At 33.8% G+C, this 20,852-nt stretch overlaps 1 protein-coding gene across 4 annotated transcripts; it reads right to left on the reverse strand.

Annotated features, from left to right (window-relative positions):
* Positions 1-261: 261 nt before the first annotated feature.
* On the reverse strand, positions 262-17,044 carry LOC140885541 (pantothenate kinase 2). 4 transcript variants are annotated; one of them, XM_073292525.1, is made up of 24 exons: positions 16,938-17,044; positions 16,037-16,405; positions 14,925-15,137; positions 14,718-14,776; positions 14,064-14,180; positions 13,306-13,425; positions 13,132-13,226; positions 12,954-13,047; positions 10,867-10,998; positions 9,923-10,035; positions 9,577-9,769; positions 8,310-8,518; positions 7,566-7,610; positions 7,371-7,419; positions 5,855-5,937; positions 4,806-4,922; positions 3,822-3,885; positions 3,155-3,301; positions 2,886-3,044; positions 2,125-2,208; positions 1,534-1,728; positions 1,309-1,380; positions 827-986; positions 262-735 (listed from the first exon to the last, which is right to left on the reverse strand). In XM_073292525.1, the coding sequence occupies exons 2-23, from the start codon at positions 16,347-16,349 to the stop codon at positions 897-899; spliced, it is 2,763 nt and encodes a 920-aa protein (XP_073148626.1). In that variant the 5' UTR covers positions 16,350-16,405; positions 16,938-17,044; the 3' UTR covers positions 262-735; positions 827-896. The 4 variants fall into 4 exon arrangements, with proteins under 4 accessions (XP_073148626.1, XP_073148627.1, XP_073148629.1 ...); XM_073292526.1 differs by having other exon boundaries at positions 16,037-16,400; positions 16,938-17,031; XM_073292528.1 differs by lacking the exon at positions 16,938-17,044 and adding an exon at positions 15,211-15,264 and having other exon boundaries at positions 16,037-16,125.
* Between the last annotated feature and the right edge of the window lie 3,808 nt (positions 17,045-20,852).

The following is a 20,852-nucleotide window of genomic DNA, read 5'->3' on the forward strand; positions in this document are numbered from 1 at the left end:
CCCCTCACCTTTTATTTGGGTGAACTGTGATTTTCTTTCATAGTTGGTTAAACTTGTAATAAACGATTTGCAATAATAAGATTGCAAGTTTTTCCTCAAAAAAAAAAAATTAAAAAGTATTTTTTATAATATTTTTTGTATTACAGGTGATGTCATCGTTTAAAAATGTTTGAAAACAAATATAAGTAAATATTTTATCAGCATTTCAGATATAGACATACAAAATATCGGAAAAATTAAATTTTATTATTATTTTTAAATAAAAATGAAAAAATTTCACCTCAAAATTAGTTTATCTGCATGCCATTCAAAAAATGCAGTATTAACAAGAAATCTGCTCTAAGATGAATTAAGTTTTGACTGAAGAAACCTTAAAACACACCGAAACATTTCAAATGCTAAAAGAACACAGAATGATAACACTAGCCAAAAGCTTGATTAAAATCAGTTTCAGATCTGGAACCGAATCAGTATATCGATCGAAAATATAACTTTGCGTGATCCAATGGCGGATGAAAATCACACAACGAACAGGTTACAGTAAACAAGAAGCATTAATGGCATTTGGAATGTGATTTTTCCAAAGAAACTTGCACTCAATCTTGACTCGTATGGTTGCTTCTCCCCAATTATCGAGTTTTATGCATAGAGATCCCACCAACCATTATTATCGAAAAATGGGCACAAAAGTAGATACAGTATGACCCAGTTAATCCAATAAGGATTCAAGAACTGCTGCATCAAGAATCGAGTGCGCCTTTCAAATACGTCATTAAACATATGTAATAACATTTCTCGAAATCATCATCAAAGGTTGACAGCTTACCGTCTTAGTCCTCCGAAGCATGCTTTGAATATGAAGTGGTCCGAAGACCAAACAATAGAATCTTGGCTGTTCAGGTGGCTCGTTCAAATCGGCAGACACAGTCGTATAAATTTCCTTTGATTAGTTTGGCTGCCAATCGCTGATTCTTCACCATAGCAAGCTGCATATCCAAACACAAACTTATGTGGCCAAGATAGCACATGTTTGGTGGTAAAACTGTGAAGATGCAACTCAAATATTTAATCTATCCAGTCGCTTCGATAACAATATCTGTTTATGAATTATGATGATAGCCCAATAATCCCACCCCAAAAAATTGATCTAACTTGTAATACAGGATCTTATCTATAATACTAAAGATTTTTGGTAAACCAAAAGTGATACCTTTAAGCAGCCCAAGGCTGTGTTTCGATCGTTGGGCCATATATGCAACTACACACGATATGTCGTGTATTGGATGCACAAAAAAATTAAAAACTGACCTTTAGAGCATCACATTTAAACCGTGCATAGAAGTTTGTATGCAAAGCTCGTCCCATCCCTTCCAAAATTATCTGCTCAAGAAAACCAGATGACATTTACTACAATGATGGAGTTTGTTATAAGATGCGGTGATCGATATTTTATTAAAACACCTCAATTACAACACGTTCCGAAAAAAAATTCTGCGACTCCCATTCGACTAAATGCGAAAAAAAAAATGATACCAGATCGGCATCCTTGGCAGCGGCAGCTAACTCCGAGGCTACTTGCCTAAAGTCTATGCAAGGACTGCCACACCCATTCTCAACAACCATCAAAGGTACAGAAGAGGATCTTTCTTTTGGACTATCTTGCAAGTTGATCATTGCATCCACAAGTAAGCCCCCTGCTTCAGCTGCCCCTCGAAGAATGTCGCAATGCTGTAAGGCAAATGGTTAGTCTGATTCTAGCCATTTACTGGATCCCAGATATACGCATATTACATCGAAGAAGGCAGTTAAAAGTATTAATTTACGTGTAACGTGTCGGTTAAGTAAGCCCCTGCAACAAACATAACAACAGCTTGGTGCTTAGCAGAGTAACAGGCACCGACTAGAATATTAAATACAGATATGTGATACAAGAAAGTAATCTTGGTACCAGTTTCTTCTGTTTTATATTGATGACAACACAGATAACATCTCAACCAAAAACAGTTTTGATGATTTATGGTGAGTGTCGCGGGTATATAATTTTTCTTCCTTGATTGAAAGTTAGCATACACATTAAACGCTGAACAGCTATTGCAAAGACATAGCGCATAAGAATTAACAGACCTTTGCAGCCTCAGCAATGATATCAGGTAACTCCATTGCAGTAACATCATTGAGTGCAGGAAGCGTATTCGCAACCAGGACAACCTGAAAAGGTAACCTCATCATATTGCCTCTGGGGAGATAGATGAGAATTTTGCAATAGAACACCGTCATAGTTCAGAAAGATACTTAAGTTGCATCTATGATATAGAATAAAATTTGTGTTTGCTAAAGACTTGAAGCCGTTAATTAATCAAGATTAGACATGCACAAGGCTGGAGCAAAAACCTCCCAGAGTTTTCTTTTGGACAACGTGGTTGAGGTCATGCGTGATTCTTAATAAAAAGATAACTATAATGTTTTATTATATAGTTGCATAAAATTCAGGTTTGCGACAAATTCTTACTGAAGCTGATTATCTGCCATTTAGAAAATATTTGCTAATATTGTCAAGCATCTTTTTATTGGTAAAATATATGCCTTCAAGCTGGGATGCATGTTTCACTTCTGGTAACAAAAAATAATGGGAAGTTGTGTTGTCCTCGTTTCTCTCCATTACCACAAGCATTAGAGTTTCGAATGAATTTCATCACCACAAATTAAATAACATATAAATTGAGTTTCGAAACCTTGACAAGGAAACAAAACAAACTCCCTGCCAAAAAAAATGGATTTCAATGTAACTTTGGGATAGATCAGTCACTATATTAATAGAAAAATCCTTACCAAGTTTTCCAAAACTGATTTTCTCAAAAAAAAAAAAAAAAAAGTGAAAAACATACTTCAGTTCCACGTCTGAGAAATTCCCTAGCAAGTGGAAGCATTCCCAGTATAATATCAGCACCTGAGTTGTCCACAAAAAGCAATGCTCTTTTATATGGTTGAGTCTTCTTTTTGTCAGATCCAAACATTCTCTCTTTAAAAACATCAAAATCATCCACCTGAATATGCATTCAACAATCAACATGGAAGCACCAACGTAAAGCAAAAAGTTTACTTATTTGGAAATATTAAGAAGCTGCATTGTGAGAAATTGTAATGTCACGCCAACCCGCCAAGGTCTTTGCATCTTGTTACGACTCATTCTATATATTTCAATAATTGTTCCCTTGTGATAGAGATCAACACAAGCACGAGATCCCCAATCAAAGATGTTCGCAGCAAGTACCCCTTCAATTAATGTAAGCAATCTTGTTTCCTGCATGGGAGAAACACTGCCAAGTTATCATTTGCTCAAAACCATAAGATAAAGGGCACCTCATCAATGCCTCAGTTCATGCTTCATTTTCCTTTTGATTTATTCGTCTCAGTATTCTTGATCTGGTAGATTTATTTCTTCTTTCTCCTTTTTCTTTGAGGACTGGTTTAGAGATTTTGAAAATGGATTTGATAGCTAAAGATTACTGTTTGAACTTGTGTTACCTATGTTGGCAGAAGTAGAAATCAAAAGAGTATTTATGTACTTAATGCTTTAAAAAGATGTGAGATATCAACTTTAGAAAAAAAAGAAAAAAAAAAAAAGAGATTTGCCTGAAGAAAAGGTAAAAGCAAGCAGATTATTTAAAAAATGTCAGAAATGAATTTTCTGTACACAATAGAAAGTAAGGAGAGAATGATGCATGCGATAAAATTTCATAATGTAAATGGACTCATAAACCATCAGGCAGAAATGCTTATCTTCAAGTACTGATAAATTAAGCTCATCAAAGCATACATACCTCATTCATACTGTCAAGCTCCACCAATAGATCGGGTAAAACAGCCAGCGACGCTTCATTCTCCCTATTGCAAATAAAAAATCGATCAAAAACATAAATAGACGCCCTAAAAATAACTAAAGTAGTCTCTTCCTTCTAAAAATAATTTTTGTAATTCCAGTTACTATCACACAGTCAAATTGAACCATAGCCTAATGTCATGGTCCGGAAATTGACAAATGAGTCAAAGAGCAATGTTGCTAAAGAAGGTGTTTGCAAGATGCTAAGTTCAATCCGGAAAGATCCATCATCATTCTAACCCCACATGAAGAAAGGAAAGTCTAGAAGGTTCCAGAATACTCAAGCGTTTGGTAGAAGCAAGTGGAATCATCTAGTTTGTTCGTGTTCGTGTTCGTGAAGGGTCTTGATCATCCTAGAATAGTGTAGAAGGTTCCAGAATATTCTAGACAAGAGTAGTTAGTGTTTAGATTAATCTAGCATGGTTTAAAACTTTAAACACTCTAGAATCATGTATCAAAGATAATATAGGAGAGAACTCTAGAATCTTCCCATTTGTACGTAAATGTAGAGTACTTTAGAATCTTAGGATAAATCGTATAAATAGGTTAGCATGTTTCATTTGTAACGTACAACCCAAGTTTTCCCAAGTTGGAGAGCAACAACACATTTTCTCTCCAAAGATTCTCTTTTATACTCTTGTTTGGATAAGGTTTACTTAAGCATTTTTTGGAAAAGATTACCTACGTGCCGCACAGTGCTTTGATCTAAAGAATCGGCAAGTGACACTAATGTCACGTTCTAGATGAGAAGACATGACATATTCGATGAGAAATAAGCAACAAAAGTTGTTGGACATGTAAAACTTGAGAGTTCAATATATTTTTGCACCTAAAACTTTTATGCTACCAAAAGTAATGTCTTCACAAGAGTTCATGATCAAAATGACATACAACCAATGTATATCACCAATGAAAATAGTTTTACCTTTGTTTTATGCTTCTATAAACATCAATAAAGTGGAACTCCCTCAAGCATTCTTCTCTTAGCTCCAAGAGGTTGGCCAGTCCCAATTTTCCATATGCAGCTGGTTCCTCCATCAATCTATAAAAGTCAAAGATGCCTATGAACTATGTAGTTAATTCACAACGATGAAGATTCAACAGCTGAATTTAAAAATTTCTGAACTATTTATTTTGGCAACAAAAAGACTAATAAAAGTACCAAAAAGTGCTCAAAAAAAAAAGTGTCGATTCAACAGCTGTATTTAAGTATTTCTAAACTATTTATTTTATTTTAACTAATAAAAGTACCAAAAGTGTAGTATTAAATAAGAACAATCCAAATCATCATAGTTTTAACTATTTATATTGATTTGAGTTTTTGCCATGTACAATGTCAGGACTACAAGCAAAAAAAATCATCAGGTCATTTTGGTTTGATTATCAGCTCAAAAAGTTAAATGGTTGACCCATCAGTAAGGTCCTACATCGGTTTACATATAATGTGGTTAAGCAACATGTTTTATTTATTCAGACATTCTAAATTTAAGAAGACGTTAGTCCACGTACACATTTTAATAAATCATATTTTCAAACTCGACATTACGAAATTTTATGCATCATGGTAGTTATATTTGGGGATGAGAGGATTGGGATGGGTAAGGAGGCATTAGGTTATGTGCTGTCAAGCCTAACCTTCAAAGCCCAATAAAGTGTCGAGCATTAGCAATTCTTTTTTCATCTTATTTGCTAGCCTATTTATCGAACATTTGAACTCTAATACTCAAGCTCGACCACTTGTTAGTTTTTTGAAGGTCAGATTCAGGATCACATTATTGGCGACAACCCATGAAAAGATTTATGAAATTTGGACTACCATATAATAATAAGAGTGAACGTACAAAAAAATATCCAGTGTCAATGATTAATACAGACTATATGAAGCTTCTTTTCATAGTAAACTACTTGTCTAATCCAACAACAGATAATCAATCTCCTCTGTAAACCATACAGCTTCAATCACGTTATAGGTACCTTGACAAGTGAGCAAAGAACGCACGAGCAAATGCATCTCCTCTTCTTTTTGCATCATCAGTACCACCTTCACTAGCCACAGCCTGCATAATTTGCACAATGCTCTCATAGTCATAACAGAGACTGACTTAAGGCCACGATTGGCGATCATGGTAAACTAAGCTCAGAAAAATCAACTTAGCTAGAAAAAGGAAACAACAAAAGAATCATCTTTCAAATAAATTTTAGTTACAAATTGAAACCTTAATCAAAGGAAAAAATTGTATTATGCAGATAATGAAAAGTAATATAAAATTTTAATGCGGTTGAAAGTACTCAAGAAAATATTTGGGAATGCTTGGTTATGTTTCTCGTGTTTTCTTTAAACATTACCCAAAAAAGTGCTTCCACGAGTTGAGTTTAAAATATGAATTATGTTAAATTTTTGGATGAGAAATTTTTTGTATATCAGTCGATCAAATAAAAAAGTTAATCGGCCAAAGTGATGTGAAATCATATTTTTAATAATTGTCCAGTTGGAGTTTGATGCATGTTATGATTGAATGGTTACAACATGTCGTAAGAATTTTAGAATAATGTAACTTTGCCATGTCGCATGAATTTTATCTTGGTATAACATGAAGCTTAAAGAGAAACTACAAGTAAAACTATAGATTAAGATTTGGAGCAGAGTTTGATCACTGGATTTTGTTGTCATCTCACAATTAATTAATTGAAAAACAATCAAAGAAAATGCTGACAATACATTCCACTAAGAGTGTGTTTGAATGGAGTAGCTATCTTAGCCAAAAGCACTTTATCTAAAAAAATCTGGCATTTGGATTTTGGATGCATAAGCTATTTTAAATAAGTGATTAAAAAACCAATTATCTAACGCAAAGAAGAAAGTGCAGCTTCTGGGATTCTTTCTCATTGAAAATAAAACTGTGTCATAACCATATCCAAACATGAAAACCACTTTTATTTCTATTAAAAAAAAAAGAGTTCTTAAAAAGATGAGATTTTTAAAATGTTATATTTAAGTTATGGCTTTTGCATACCCTAAAATCATCTTTATAACCAAGCAAAAATTGTCCATGCCATAAACCTACACTACTAAATTTTCATACAAAAAGGTGAATGATGCCAATATCCAATATTTTATCTCTAATTGATCATTTTTATGTCTTTTTCGGGGAAAAGACATAAAAACATTTTTTTACCGGTGGGCTTCTTGAAAAGATAAATAAACATATATTTAACTGCTTATCAAAGTTCACCTGTTCAATATTATTTGTTTATATACATGGATTCAATATTCTGTATGTTGACATTATTCCTTCACATGCTAACTTTTTAACTTCACTCAAGTGAGTTGGAAGTTACATACAGGTAAAAATATGCTGCTACGATAAGCTCAAGTTGTGCATGTTACCCATTCATCATTCATTAAGAATGGGACACATCCATGTATGGTTTTTCGAAGAAGAAAAAATCGATGGAAGCTTAACTATAACGTTCTAAATTAATAAAATACCTTATCAACAAGATCTGGCATGTGTTCTGACAAGACGGTGAACCAATATCTACATAAGAACAGATATCAAATATAAAAAATTTGAATATTCTGTAATAACATAGGGAAATTCATTGAGAGATTTTCCTTTTGCAACGAACCAATTAGAAGTCGAGAGAAACATAATATAATAGGAATAAAAAGCATGGTACTTACTCTAGCTCACCATGCTCTGAAATATCTATAGTATTGGGCTCATATCTGCAAACAAAATTTCAAGCATCATATTCAAACTCATATAAGAAAATGTGGGCTTGCAATCCATTTGAATATAAGGTCCAGAAGAAATCAGAAAACAATTGATTTTCCCCTTTTTCACTTTGCACGTCACTGATTTAACTTGATACAATGTACCAAAATTTTAGGGAGAGGACAAACATCACGACGACTTATATTAAACCACTCTACCTTTGAAGCAATCTCATTCAGAAAGAGGGATTTAGTGTGAATGTGTCGAAAACAGAATATGCAATGTCAGTTTTTCTTTCAAGAGAAAAGCTGATGAAAATTGCAGTTTGGGATAAGATTGATCGCATTTATAATGAGAAGGACAAAGTGCATGAATAACAACATAAATGAAAAGCTCAACCGAGATGAAACTTTCAACGAGTATTACACAAGGAATAAAGAGACTAGAAATCTTGGTAAGAAATAGATGCATGATTTCTGTCCAGGGAGAAGGTAAGGCGATGATCACTTGAGAAAATTGATCAAAATGTAAGGATGAGCCCAAGGAACTCAAGCAGTCATAGTATAAATGTTAAAGAGGGTCTTAGATAAGGTTTGGCAGAGTTAATAGAAGACAGTCCAACTCTAGACAGATAGCAAAAGTTTAACCTAAAACAAGCTAACTATTTTTACATCAGAATGTGAATTCTGGAGTTCATACAATCATCTTACAGTTTTGGATCTGCTAACAGTGGAAACACCTCCAAACTTGGTACAAGATGGAGAACACCCACATTTAGTTTGCTGGCATCAGGACGTAAGGTATCTCCTTTAGATGATGGAACTTCAAAACCTCCCAGGCCAGTAGTTCCAGGAGGGGCCATTGGTACAGGAGCAGTAATTTCAGTTCCTTTCTGCACAAACTTCTCCATCCACGATATCTGCAATCATATGGGCATTATGACATGTTCAAGAAGTTGTTAATATGCACAATCGCAAAGTTGTGTTGATGTAATTGCAGAATGAAGGGGAAATTTTTGTTTCAATTAAAATGAACCCGAAACCCGCAAAAGTGCTCTGGAAATTCTTGTGCTAGGAAATATAAAAAATAAGGTTTTCTTTAGTCTTTGTATATTTGCAAGAAGGCAGAGAGGGGTTATGACATGGCCAAATGAGTAAATCAGCCAGATTTATCCAATTCTGACCCACATGCAACAAACCAAACTCTCCCAATAGGCAATAATTACGATTATAACTAAATTATATGTGGAAAACAAACCTTTGGATGACAGTCAAGGAGTCAAGACAGTCAAGCACCAAAAGTGGCTCAGGTGTCCAGCAATGTAAAAAAAACTTAAAAAGAACAAGTTCTAAAAACTTGGATCATTCCACAAAAACCATCTCAGATCAAACTTACATGTGTACAGAGTATTTTATAGTCGTTCTGAGAAATCTAGAAATTCTGTTGGTGCCATAAAATTCTTGCCAACAAATTTTGAACAGTTCGTAAAAAAGTAGTAATATATTCCAGATGCTTCAAGCATCTGGAATATATAACTACTGAAGCATCTTTCAATGTAAGGCCAAAGCTTTTGAAGGTAGAAAAGCAAGATGAATATATTCCAAATACTTATTCCCAATATGTTTTATTATTTTCTTTGGGCTATGAACATAGAAAAGTAACTGTCTGGTGCAATTAATGGTCAACATGCTGCACGAAATTGATTACAAATATGCACGCCAAATAAGGAAGATAAGTAGAAAAATCAATTCAGCTAATCTAAGATACCAAAGTAAATCACTCTCATACAAGCAACCAAACAAATATTTCACTGGAAGTAAATTCACAGATCAGATCGCAGTTGAAAGTTGTAAAAGGAAAGCAAATTAGAGTCAAAAAACTCCAATGCAACGCATTTGAAAAGTGAACTCTAAGATGATAAATGAAAGCCAAAACTTTAAAGCACCAATACATATGGTGAAGTGCAATTAAGCTTGCCTTCTCATTGAGATCTCCTAAAGGTGGTCCGTGGACATTTCCTCCAATATATGGTGCACCCATAGGAAACCTTTCTACAAGATGATGAGCCTTAAGGTCATCCAGCCCATGCTTCTCATAGCTCATAAATGCACCTAAAGATCCTAAAAACCCTTCGTGTCGCAAAAACATAGCTTGAGCTTCTCCCTTCGACCTAAAAAAGCAGCATTGCAAAGAAAGATACTAAAACAAAGCTAAAAACTATATCATATATTCAAGCCATTTAATCAGTAACTGAAAAGGAAAATTAACTTGACGACATGACAAATAACTTCAGATAAAACTTTCATGAAATATTTTGTACTACCAGAAGTGGACTGCAAATGAGATAGTGTCCATTGTGTAGGCATGGCCCCTGATGAAAAATCCTCCAAAAAATATTCTCTTGAGTCCAAAGCGTAATGCATTTAAGTAAGAGATCTGCAAAAAATTCAGAAAGGATACCATTTACATCTGAGAACATCTATCAACAATTATGGTGTCACTGCCATAATGTAATCTGGTCAGATCATGGCAAGAACAGAATCTGGTATACAAAGAAACTTTTCTTGAAGAACAAAACAAGAATTGTTCAATAATCATCCGGTGATTCATCCGAGATTTGAAACATTTGGAACTGCATGATTTTATTCTTTGACAAAAAAAAAATGCATTTTGAATGTAAGGGGTCTTACAACCACTGCCTCATGCTATGAGTCCAAATAAAAAGTGAACAATTCCGTTTTTTCTTTTTTTGCTAGTTTTAATTCTGACAAAAAAAAGGTTGGGTATTAATATGCAATATTATGAATGCAAATGATATCAAATAAATTTATGAGCAAAATAATTCATAACGTGATTATGAAGTCTGAGGAAGGAAGGCGGAGATAAATATGATGATTAAAGCGGTCAGCTATATAAAGGAGGATCTGTCAGAACGTATTCGTTCAGTTGAACCAAAGTTGCCACAAATAAGGTCATTCCAAAATTAAGACTAGCTAAACTAACAAGTTGTGGATGTGTAATGTTCAATGAACAGGTAATTTGCTTCTGCGTTCATTAAATCTATAACATTCTCACATTTGATTTACAACCTATTTTATACTTGAAAGGTTAAAAGACAAATGCAACTAAGATTCTTTGATGTGCATGGACTGAAAAAGTATTCAACATCAAAGTTGAAAGGTCAAAAGACAAATGCAAATAAGATTCTTTGATGTGCATGGACTGAAAAAGTATTCAACATCAAAGAAATTGCACAATCCAACTTGCCTGGCCGATATTATAGGAGATCATTCGTAAGAGGGACAAAGATATATCTTCAGGGCGACAGTCTTCAAGCTCTTTATTTTCAGATATCGTCTTGCCAAAACTAGAAGCAATTGTTGATGCAGAGAGACCAATCTATGTCATTCTTAGTGTTGTCAGAATATTAGTTGCCAGGAAAAAAATTATGAAATAGTTATAGAACAACCGACAAGATAAATAAGAAAGCTATTCCCTCTCCGTGGGTGCAAACTGAAGTTTCCAAAAGTTATTTTTTTTCCATTTCAACTACATCAAGTTGCATGGCCAACTGAATAGAGCATAGGGAAAATGTATGAGAGCTATTCAAGAATGACAATGAGATGTCCAATATCATTTAACTGCAAAGAAGCTTATCGCATTATACACAAAACAATGAGCCATTTCACTAAGTTAAACAAAATTATTAATCAAGCTATGGTAAAAATAGATTACTACAAACCCAAAGGAGGGATGATAAGTGCAATTTTTGCACTTATATTTTATATATGATTTAACTTGACTTTTGTTATGTATCGAGCGATATTATGCATGTCTGTGTTTGTTTGTGTCGTTTGTAGGAATTTAAGTAACAATCAATTTTTGTTATGTAAAAGAATTGAAATAGATGAAATAAGGAAGAGTTAAGATCGAAGCGAAAAGAAGTGCAAATATCGAAGTCGGAGCACCGAGAAGAGGCGCAAGAAGGAATTACGAAGCAGCAAGTGTCCAGAAATTATTGGAGATGCTAAAGAGATCCAAATCCGATCTCCACCGTTCAGAATGAAGTTTAGGATGTTTTAAAGCTGCTGTCCAAATTTCAGCCTGATCCAACGGCTAGAACTCTAAATATGATTTTTTCAAGAATTTTGTGCGTTGAACAAGAAGGCTACGCCCCAGCGCCTCATTTTGAGCGCTCCAGCGCTTCTCTGTAGCTCAGAAAAAGGATTTTATTCGAAACATGGGCGCCCCAGCTCCACATAAGCAGCGCTCCAGCAACCCGTAATTTCTTGTCCCAAGCGCCCCCAGTGCCATTTTTACAGCGCTCCAGCTCTAGACGTCTTTCCTTGATAAATAAAATACGAAACATAGGCGCCCCAGCGCCGAAGAAGCAGCGCCCCAGCGCTGCACTGTTCCGAAAATATGCAAATTTTTCTAATCGGATTTTAAAGAGATTTTTTGTCTTATTTTGGGAGAATCGAGGGTTTGCATCAGTTTTTGGACGACTAGGAACGGCTAGAGACCAAGGAGAAGGGAGAAGAAGCATTCTTGACACAAAGACGGACAAAGTGACTTTCGAAGACGGAGAAGCATCATCTACCTTCGTTTCTATTTCGTTCTTTCTCCTGATTTTTGAATGATGTTCAAGAACATGCTTTATTTGATTTTTATTTTCGTTATGAACTAATTCATTTGTCTAGAGGGACGACGTAGCTTGACTTGAAAACATGTTTTTGATATTTGATTGATATATTAGAATTCTTCATCCGTTTTATTTGTGTTTTCCTGAATTGATTGCGTTCAATTAACTGATCACTAGTTGAATTGTTATATTTATTTGAAATCAAGCACTCGAGATAGGCGATTTTGAATACGACCGTAGAAAAATACATTGTTGGTATTTATAGAGTTTGAGATGCCTATAACTTCATTGAATATTGATAATTCTTGGTTAGTAAACTAGAAGAATTTATGATATAGATTTTTTTAGTAATTAAACTGGTGGATAGTCAAGTGAAGTCGAACCTCTAGAATTTGTCACTCATTGAATTTTCGTCTTGTGAACTCATCGTTAATTAATTTTAATCATTGCAATTTTTATTTACTTGAATTCCAAACGTTCTCATAGCTCTACATAGCATTAAGATTTTATTAGTTGCAAATATTTAATATAATATCATTTTATTCATTCTCTGTGGGATCAACTTGGACTTAATTCTTATATTATAACTAAACACCGTACGCTTGCGAGCGAAAAAATAGGCAACAAGGGAACACAACTTAGGATAAACTGTGGCAGTGAAATGCTTCAGATAAATCCAGGTGAGAAAGACAGCATGTTTTAGAAGCTGTACCTTGGAGTAGTCCATCCCACCGTAAATATCACCCACAAGCATGTCTATGGTTCGATTATCTCCCCGTTGGCTCAGCTCCAACAATTCATCAAAACTAGTACGACAACAGTTGAAAATTCAATTAATCAAATACAACAAGCTAGAAACTAGAAGAAGTTAATCATTACATCAAGACAACCATTTGCACTTGGTTAACAGCTTCCCCAAACCCCAATATGTGCCCCCACCAACATTTGTTCCACTAACACGTTCGAACACTCCGTCCCCATCTACCTGTAACCAAAGTGAAATTTAAGGTTATGACAGTACTTGAGGCTTCTAGGTGAGGGAAAAAAGGGGGAAAAGATAGAACCTTGATCATACTAACACCAGACCCTATATTCACGAGAAGATACGGAAACATATCGTTGGAGTCGATCTGTACAAACTCTTTTTGACCCTCCATATGCGTAAAAGCCTCATGCCGAATTGCCTACACAAATCAGAATAAGGTGGAAGTGCTCTCAGAAGAAAGGTCCCTAAAGAAAACGAGAAAACTAGATATACAACCAATAGATTGTATCATAAAACAAGATAACACTTCCTAGTGATCATTTCTCATTACTTAAACCTCAGTTTCAGAAATCATGGTGAACTTTTGCGAGCAACTTGCACGATTAGGGATATATATCATATGAAGTTGGTTCAGTAAGTTTCACATGCACAATGACAAGCAACACAAATTTGTAATTATATTTAGTTTACACGGCATATTTCTCGTCTCTAGAAGAGGATTCTTCTGAATCTCTCTCGCTTACTTGGTCACTTTTCCTGAAACATAGGAAAATAGAATTTGAATTTTGACAGGTGGGGTTAAAAATTACTTTCTTTGCTCGTTCCTTTCAGTTGAGAATATTTATCCAGGTTCATCTAAATAGTTCATATCTACATACAAAAAATAATATCACACCGATATGATTTTGGCATTTTGCATGAATAGAGATTTGACAATGTAAAGCTCAATGTTCATCATTCTCAGAGTTAAGATCAAACCAAAAGGCAAGAAGCACCAGAGTTACATATCTAAAGATAACATAGTCATACTATTTCAGGAAGGAACTATAACAAAACCTTGAGCAAAAAGTTTGCACCAGCCACAAGACAGTCCATTTCATCCTCTTTCTCTATACTGATGCCAAGTCTCTCCTTAAAAAGATCAGCATATTTGTGTGCCCCACCACCTGTTGCCTTCACTTATATGACCATGAGTTAATGTAGATACAGGTTTGTTTCAATTCATTAATCTAAAGGTAAAAAGTTCTTTATCTTACAAAATAAACAAATAATTGAGCAAACTATACTTGAAAGGGAAATATGATGAAAACCAGCAGGTAATGACAGTTTCTTCACTGGTTAGTCTTGATATTGGTGGCAAATGTTGTATTCACATAAAATCGGCCAAAGGAGGGAAGAAGTGGAATGAAATAGCATGCACAACTGCAGTTTTAAACTAATAAAGGAGGCAAAGTTCTGTAATAATTAACTGTTTCAACACTTTCAAGGAAAAAACACTAATGTTTGACAAAAAAATTATCAACTGAATACTAATACGTAACTCAAGCACCGCAGCTTCATTGCAAATGGAAAAAAAGTCTACTTATTGCAATCATAGAAATTATATACGTATTCGAGTTAATAGAAATCAGGTTTAGCAGTCGCTCTGTAATCTATATCACATTCAAAAACTGGAAAAAGCTCCCACTTCGATAAAATACAGCTGAATACCTTAATTATTGTGTTCTCGGTGTCCGAGCCCTGAGATTGCCAATCTCGTGAATCCATTCCTGTAATCAAACATCTGGATAAGAATAACACATAAACCTATCAATTATAATTTACTATTAAGAAAATTAAACTATGCTATGATAAATAAATATTTGAAAGTTTGCTATACACTGAAAATTAAAAAATCAATAGATAAGTTAAACTTGCCACCACGATGAAGCTGCTTGGAGTAGATGAAATCCAAGCAATCATAAATCTTAGATGTCTCAAACTTTACAAAATGTAATCTCCCACCAAGTATTGGGTAGCTCCTTCTGTTTACATTGGAAACACAAAGTCTTTCCTTAATTGTCCTTTTCCTCCTGTCATTAACTGCCTTGTTCTCATGTCTTGAGAAATAAATCAATTTAATGAGGGATCCTGAAAATGCAACTTAGATTCTGACTTTACAATGCATTGCCAGTTGTAAATCAACATTACAATTAATAAGAACCTTGGTGGCAACTGGCATGAATTTCCTACTTGCATGGATAGTTTACATTATCAACTGTTACATTACAACTTTTTAATCAGATGATGCAGTTTCGAGCTTAAAATAGACAGGTTCAGAAATACTGTGACGCAAAAGGAACAAGGAAATTGAAGATTATTCATAAACCCAATGTTCAAACCGTAGTAAGATCGATGCAAAAAAGGTCCAAACAGTAATAACAAACGTGGATATGGCGAAGCACCTCAGCAACAAGGTGCATACGGTTGGTTTCAAACTCAAATTCTTTTCCAACACTAAAGAACGAGAGGTTTATGAAATAACATAAAATTATCAGAAACCGCAACAAGACTACAAGATTATATTTTTCACCTCTGAGAAAAAGAAAACAGAAACAATAAGTAAATGGGATCTATTAGGGGGAAAATGTTGATCTAGTGGTGAAAATCTCTACGAGATTCTGTGTTAAAAGTGGGAAAAATGGAAGTCAGAAGTTGAGTACTGATTGTGCCTAGATTACAGAACACAAAGGTTCCTTCTTAATGAAATTTTTAATAGTGTAAGTAGATACATGTGCCCTGAGGACTGTTCATACCATGCCACAGCACATGCACACTCCACTTAGTAATATATAAGTATGTGTTTGCTCAAATTCCAAACAAATCCAAAGACAGAATCGAAGAGTAATTAGACATATAATGCAAAATCTTGCAACTTCCTCTCTGGCTATAGCCAACAAGTCAAACCAACTAGGACATATCCAGAAGGAAAAGATTCAATTGGCAAGTGACTCAAATCAACAAAATTTCATCGTCGCCAAAAGATATACCTCCAATATCCAAAGCCAAGTGAGAAATATCATCCGACTGATTAGGCAACAGAATTGTGGGGTCCCTCTCCTCAAAATTTCCTTGTATGGCTGCTCCACTGAGGTCCAGTAGTGGCCGGGACGCGGACCGGTGAATCGAATTTCCAGTAAACGATGTCATTTCCTTTTCTCCCGGCTCCCCTCTTTCTAAAGGAGTACTTTCAAGTTTTCCAGTATCCGAATTGGGCTCATCTTTTCCATAAAAAATATCAGCATTTATACAGCCGGCAACCGCACTGTTAAGTTGTTGGTGGTCCTCTTTTGAACTATCCATTGTAATTACTCCACCAGACCTGCGGCCTAACCCCAAACTGTTTCTTTCCTACTATCCTAGTCAGAAGTCAATTTTGATTGTGTCAGTTGTCCTACTTTCAAAGTCATAATATATTACCACAATAGAGCCATACGAAAAACCAGATGTCTCATCCAAAACAAACAAAATATTAAAAAAAAAAAAAAAATACACGAGTCAAATGCATAGGCGACCCAGATAAACAAAACCCATGAACAAAAATTAAGCGTTTGGCAATCTTGCAACTAATCGGGCTTGAAATTCTCAATCTTTGAAAACTGGTCGTGGGAAAAAGTAAAAGGGCTTTTCAAGGAATTAGTTTACATGAATCCAAAAAGCTTTTCCTGCTGAAAATAATAGTGGTGGTAGGTCGGGAAAGGCAGCGGAGTGAAGCCATGATGAGGCCAATAATAATTCAGAGTTAGCCGGGAGAAAACGGATAAATTTATTACAAACTCGCAAAAAGAATCGAACTTTTTCATGCGCGTGTTCTTCAAAAGAACTGCAAAAATTGTGAACTGATCGGGAATGCATGACATGAAAAAATGCACGAGGGATGCGGGAAGGAACCTGGACGCGTTGTTGGATTTGAATTTGCTGTGGTTGGAAATTTACGGAAGACTTGAGTGATCTATGTATAAACACAAAGAAGCGCGTGTCTTCCAGTTTCGAGAAACAGCGGGTGGCTTTGAGGAAATGGGTAAGGGGGTTGGGATTTATGGACGAACTACTTTTTAAATTATTAATACTAGCAATTGAGGCACCCGATATGTGTGCGACGTAATACATGAATATTATTTATGTATATATATATATATATATGAAAACAGTCCTTTCCACATAATTGAGAAGAAAATGAAGTGAATTGAAAAAATCGAAAAAATAAAAAAAAAGTGTACATTGAAAATAATAGAAAAAAATATGGATGAGTGGAGGGGTATTTTTGGATTAAGAAAATACAGACCAAAATACCAAAATATTTTTTCTAAGGCTCTTATCCTTAATAAAATAGTAAAGATTAATAATAATAATAATAATAATAATAATAATATTTTCTCACTTCTTAAGACGGTTTTTTTTTTTAAAAATATTATAAAATTAAAAAAAGTAATAAAAATATTGCATTTTGAAAAATTTTATGGATCTAATTCTAATATAATCCGGGATAGATTGTCCCGGATTTAGCAGAGATCTGACAATTTGTACCGGATTCCATTTTATTTTTCTTTTTTTTGTTTTTTTTAAAAAAAGAAAAAATTGGTTGGACGTCCAGTCGGTAAAAATAAATTTAAAAAAAAAAGAAAGGAAGAAAGAAATCTTGTCAAATAGAGCTGATCAGATTACTTTTACGGGATGTTCTATGATCCACCGGGTGAATTTCACCCGGTGGATCTTGACCGTTTATGGGGCCCGATCCCACACAAAAGAGCCCGGGCCCCACATAATTATGTGGGGCCCGGGCCTCATGAACGATGAATGCTGCATCGGGTGAATTGTGCAGCATAGAATAAGCCTACTTTTACATAGTTACTTAATGATTCACCATATTTTAATTATTATTGATAATTATAATATATTATTTATTTTAAAATAATTAAAATACGTTAATTGCTATTACGTTAACAAAAATCTTCTCTATTTACGTTAGCAATTATATTACGTATAGCAATAATAGCAATTATATTATCTTTCTATATTTTATCTTACATTTTTATAATTTATTTTAAATTATATTATTTATCGATTTTTTTAGTCGGATAAATGCCAATAATTTGTAATAAAAGGGTATTACTTCACCGGATAATCGTGTTATTATGTATTAACAATGTTAATATAATTTGAATTGTTTTTAAATAAAAATTTCTTTTGTTTTAAGGCAATGTGTTAAGAATTTTTTTGAAATATATGATATGTTTGTTTGATGGATTCATAGCAAATAATTTTTGTAAACATATCTCGATTATTGTAATTTAAAATAAACATATTATGATAAATAGATTTATTATTTCGTTAATACATTATAATTTTAAAAAGTTTGTACTTGTTTGTACATATTTGACTATCTCTATTTTCAACACCGTTCAAGTTATAAAATATATAGAATTCCATTTAAAAAAATGTCCATGAAAGTCTGTCAAAAAGTCTGCAGGAATCCATAGAATTTTTTTTATAATTCTGTGACATTCTATAAAAATTCAATAAAAATCTATCAACTCCACAAAAGTTTGTCATTTTTAAAAGTGACTGAAAGTCATTAAAAGTTTGGATTGAATACACCCTCCTTAAACTTTTGTAGAGTATATAAAAGTATAGATTGAATACATCTAGACTTTTAAATTCTACAAAAGTCATTACAAATCATTATTTCTTCTTGATTGAATACACAAAAAAAAGGAATCCGAGACAGACTGTTTCTCTGCTAAATCCGGGACAGTCTGTCCCGGATTATTTAGATTCATAAAATTTTTTGGAATGCAATATTTTTATTACTATTTTTTAATTTTAAATTTTTTTTTAAAAAAAAACCCTCTTAAGACAATGTAATAGTGTGCGCGAGTGAGGTATTTTATTTTAATTTAAATTCCAATTTATATATTGTTATTATCTAATAACATGTTAGAAAATATTTTGTGTTGCGAGTGCCAAATTTACTACTATATATAATATACTAACATCAGTAAAAAATTTTGAAATTTGATATTATCATGATTTTCTAATTTTAGTTAATTTTGTCTCATATATATGTAAATATTTTTATAAATGTTATATATGATAATGAACTCATTTCGATTAAAAATGTGAAATTTGATCAGATTTTATTACTACTCTTAAATTTCAATTACTTTTTTTTTGTGTGCATATACATCTTAAAATTTTCATAAATACTATATATGATAATGTATCAAATTTATGTTCAAAATTTAAAATTTGATTGGATGTTTTTTTTACGGTCAACTTCTTGTAATTTATTACTAATTTTTATTTCAGTTAAATTTTTTTTGTCCACAAAAGTTTTTGTATGATCTTACGTTTTTCCAACTTTTTAATTTTGACTTTTCAAAACATATTTATTTATAGTTTAAAATTTTGATAGATAAAATAATATATGATTTTTTATTATTATTTTGACAGTTTCACTCTGTTAAGATAATAAAAAAAGTTGTTTAACATCATAAGTGTTGGGTTGTGAAACACAAGCAATCTTGATTTTGATTTGATAACAAAACTTGTTATTGTGTTTCTAACATATTTATTTAAGTGTGTAGGAAAACTCAAAAAGTTGTAAGTCATATTTCAGACCAGTGGGACTAATTCGGATGTTATTTAGGTCAAACTGCTGTCTAAAGATGCTACTGGAACTGAACCGGATGAGTATAAAATAGAAACCAGTAGCTGCTAAGCAGTTCTCGTATTTGGGCCATATCTTGCAGCTCGAATATTCAAATGGAACGATGCAGTATGTTTTACGAAGATAAGACAATGATCTACAAATCATATTCAGAAGTCAACGTCTGAATCAGAGCATAAGGAGCTGATAAACTGCAATGAAAAATCTGATTCTGCGCTGAAATTCTGCAGAGTAGAATTTCAGACACATCTGAGTATTTTGGGCATATCTATCTCGCATAAAAACTCCAAACTGAGTGATTCTTGATTCCATGAAAAGACAAGACGAATGCTACAATTTTCATGTTCATCACTTTGCCCAAAAGTTAATGAATCAAGAGATATAAGCAAGAGAACCTGCTACTGACAACAACGGTGAAAAAAACTGAAATGCAGAAAAGCAGTAGACTCCGAAGTACAGTAGAGTTCGAACCAATAGCCGCTAAAAACCAGTAGCCGATCAGAACCAGTAGCCGATGAAACCAGTAAACGACCAGTAGCTACTGTACCAGTCCCAAAATCAGCAAAAGAAGAGGAAAGTGGCCAGAAGCACAAATATGACCATTTAAATGACAGAAACAGTACAGACCTTTATTAACGGTCATATTCTTGTGTCTAACGTATATATCTCGGTTGGAGGCTATAAATACAACATCATTCAGAAAATCAAAGAGAGAAGAAAGGCGTCTAAACAAATTCATCAACTAGTTGAGAGATTGTCCTTGGTGTGAAGAACACAACATAATTCTTGAGCCTTCGAAGTCAAGTTCTTCACACTCACTCACTCACTCACTCACACACATATGAGAGATGATTTGTAAAGATTAGTTGAGCAAGAGTCTTTACACAAAAACATTAAAAATTGTGTTTGTAGTTTTGGCATAAGAGACGTTAAACATTATGCGAATTGTGAGGTTGAGGCCTAAAATCGAGAGTGTGCTAGGAGTTTCGATTAGGCAAGTGATAAATCCTAAGTCGAAATGGGTTTGTACAAAGTTGTGTCCTAATCAAAGTCTTCTTGTGGATCCTTCCGAGGAGGAAGAAGGGGTGACGTAGGAGATTGAGCTCCGAACATCCATTAATAAATTCGTGCATCTT

This window comes from Henckelia pumila, chromosome 2 (assembly GCF_033568475.1).
Source record: "Henckelia pumila isolate YLH828 chromosome 2, ASM3356847v2, whole genome shotgun sequence".
Lineage (NCBI taxonomy): Eukaryota > Viridiplantae > Streptophyta > Magnoliopsida > Lamiales > Gesneriaceae > Henckelia > Henckelia pumila.

Coding starts and splice junctions, on each gene's coding strand:
- LOC140885541 (XM_073292525.1), bottom strand. CDS start 16,349: ATGGATAGTTCAAAAGAGGACCACCAACAACTTAACAGTGCGGTTGCC. Junction 4,923..5,854: donor TTCTTTGCTCACTTGTCAAG/GTACCTATAACG, acceptor TGACTTTTATAG/ATTGATGGAGGAACCAGCTG. Junction 1,729..2,124: donor TCATTGCTGAGGCTGCAAAG/GTCTGTTAATTC, acceptor TTTGCCTTACAG/CATTGCGACATTCTTCGAGG.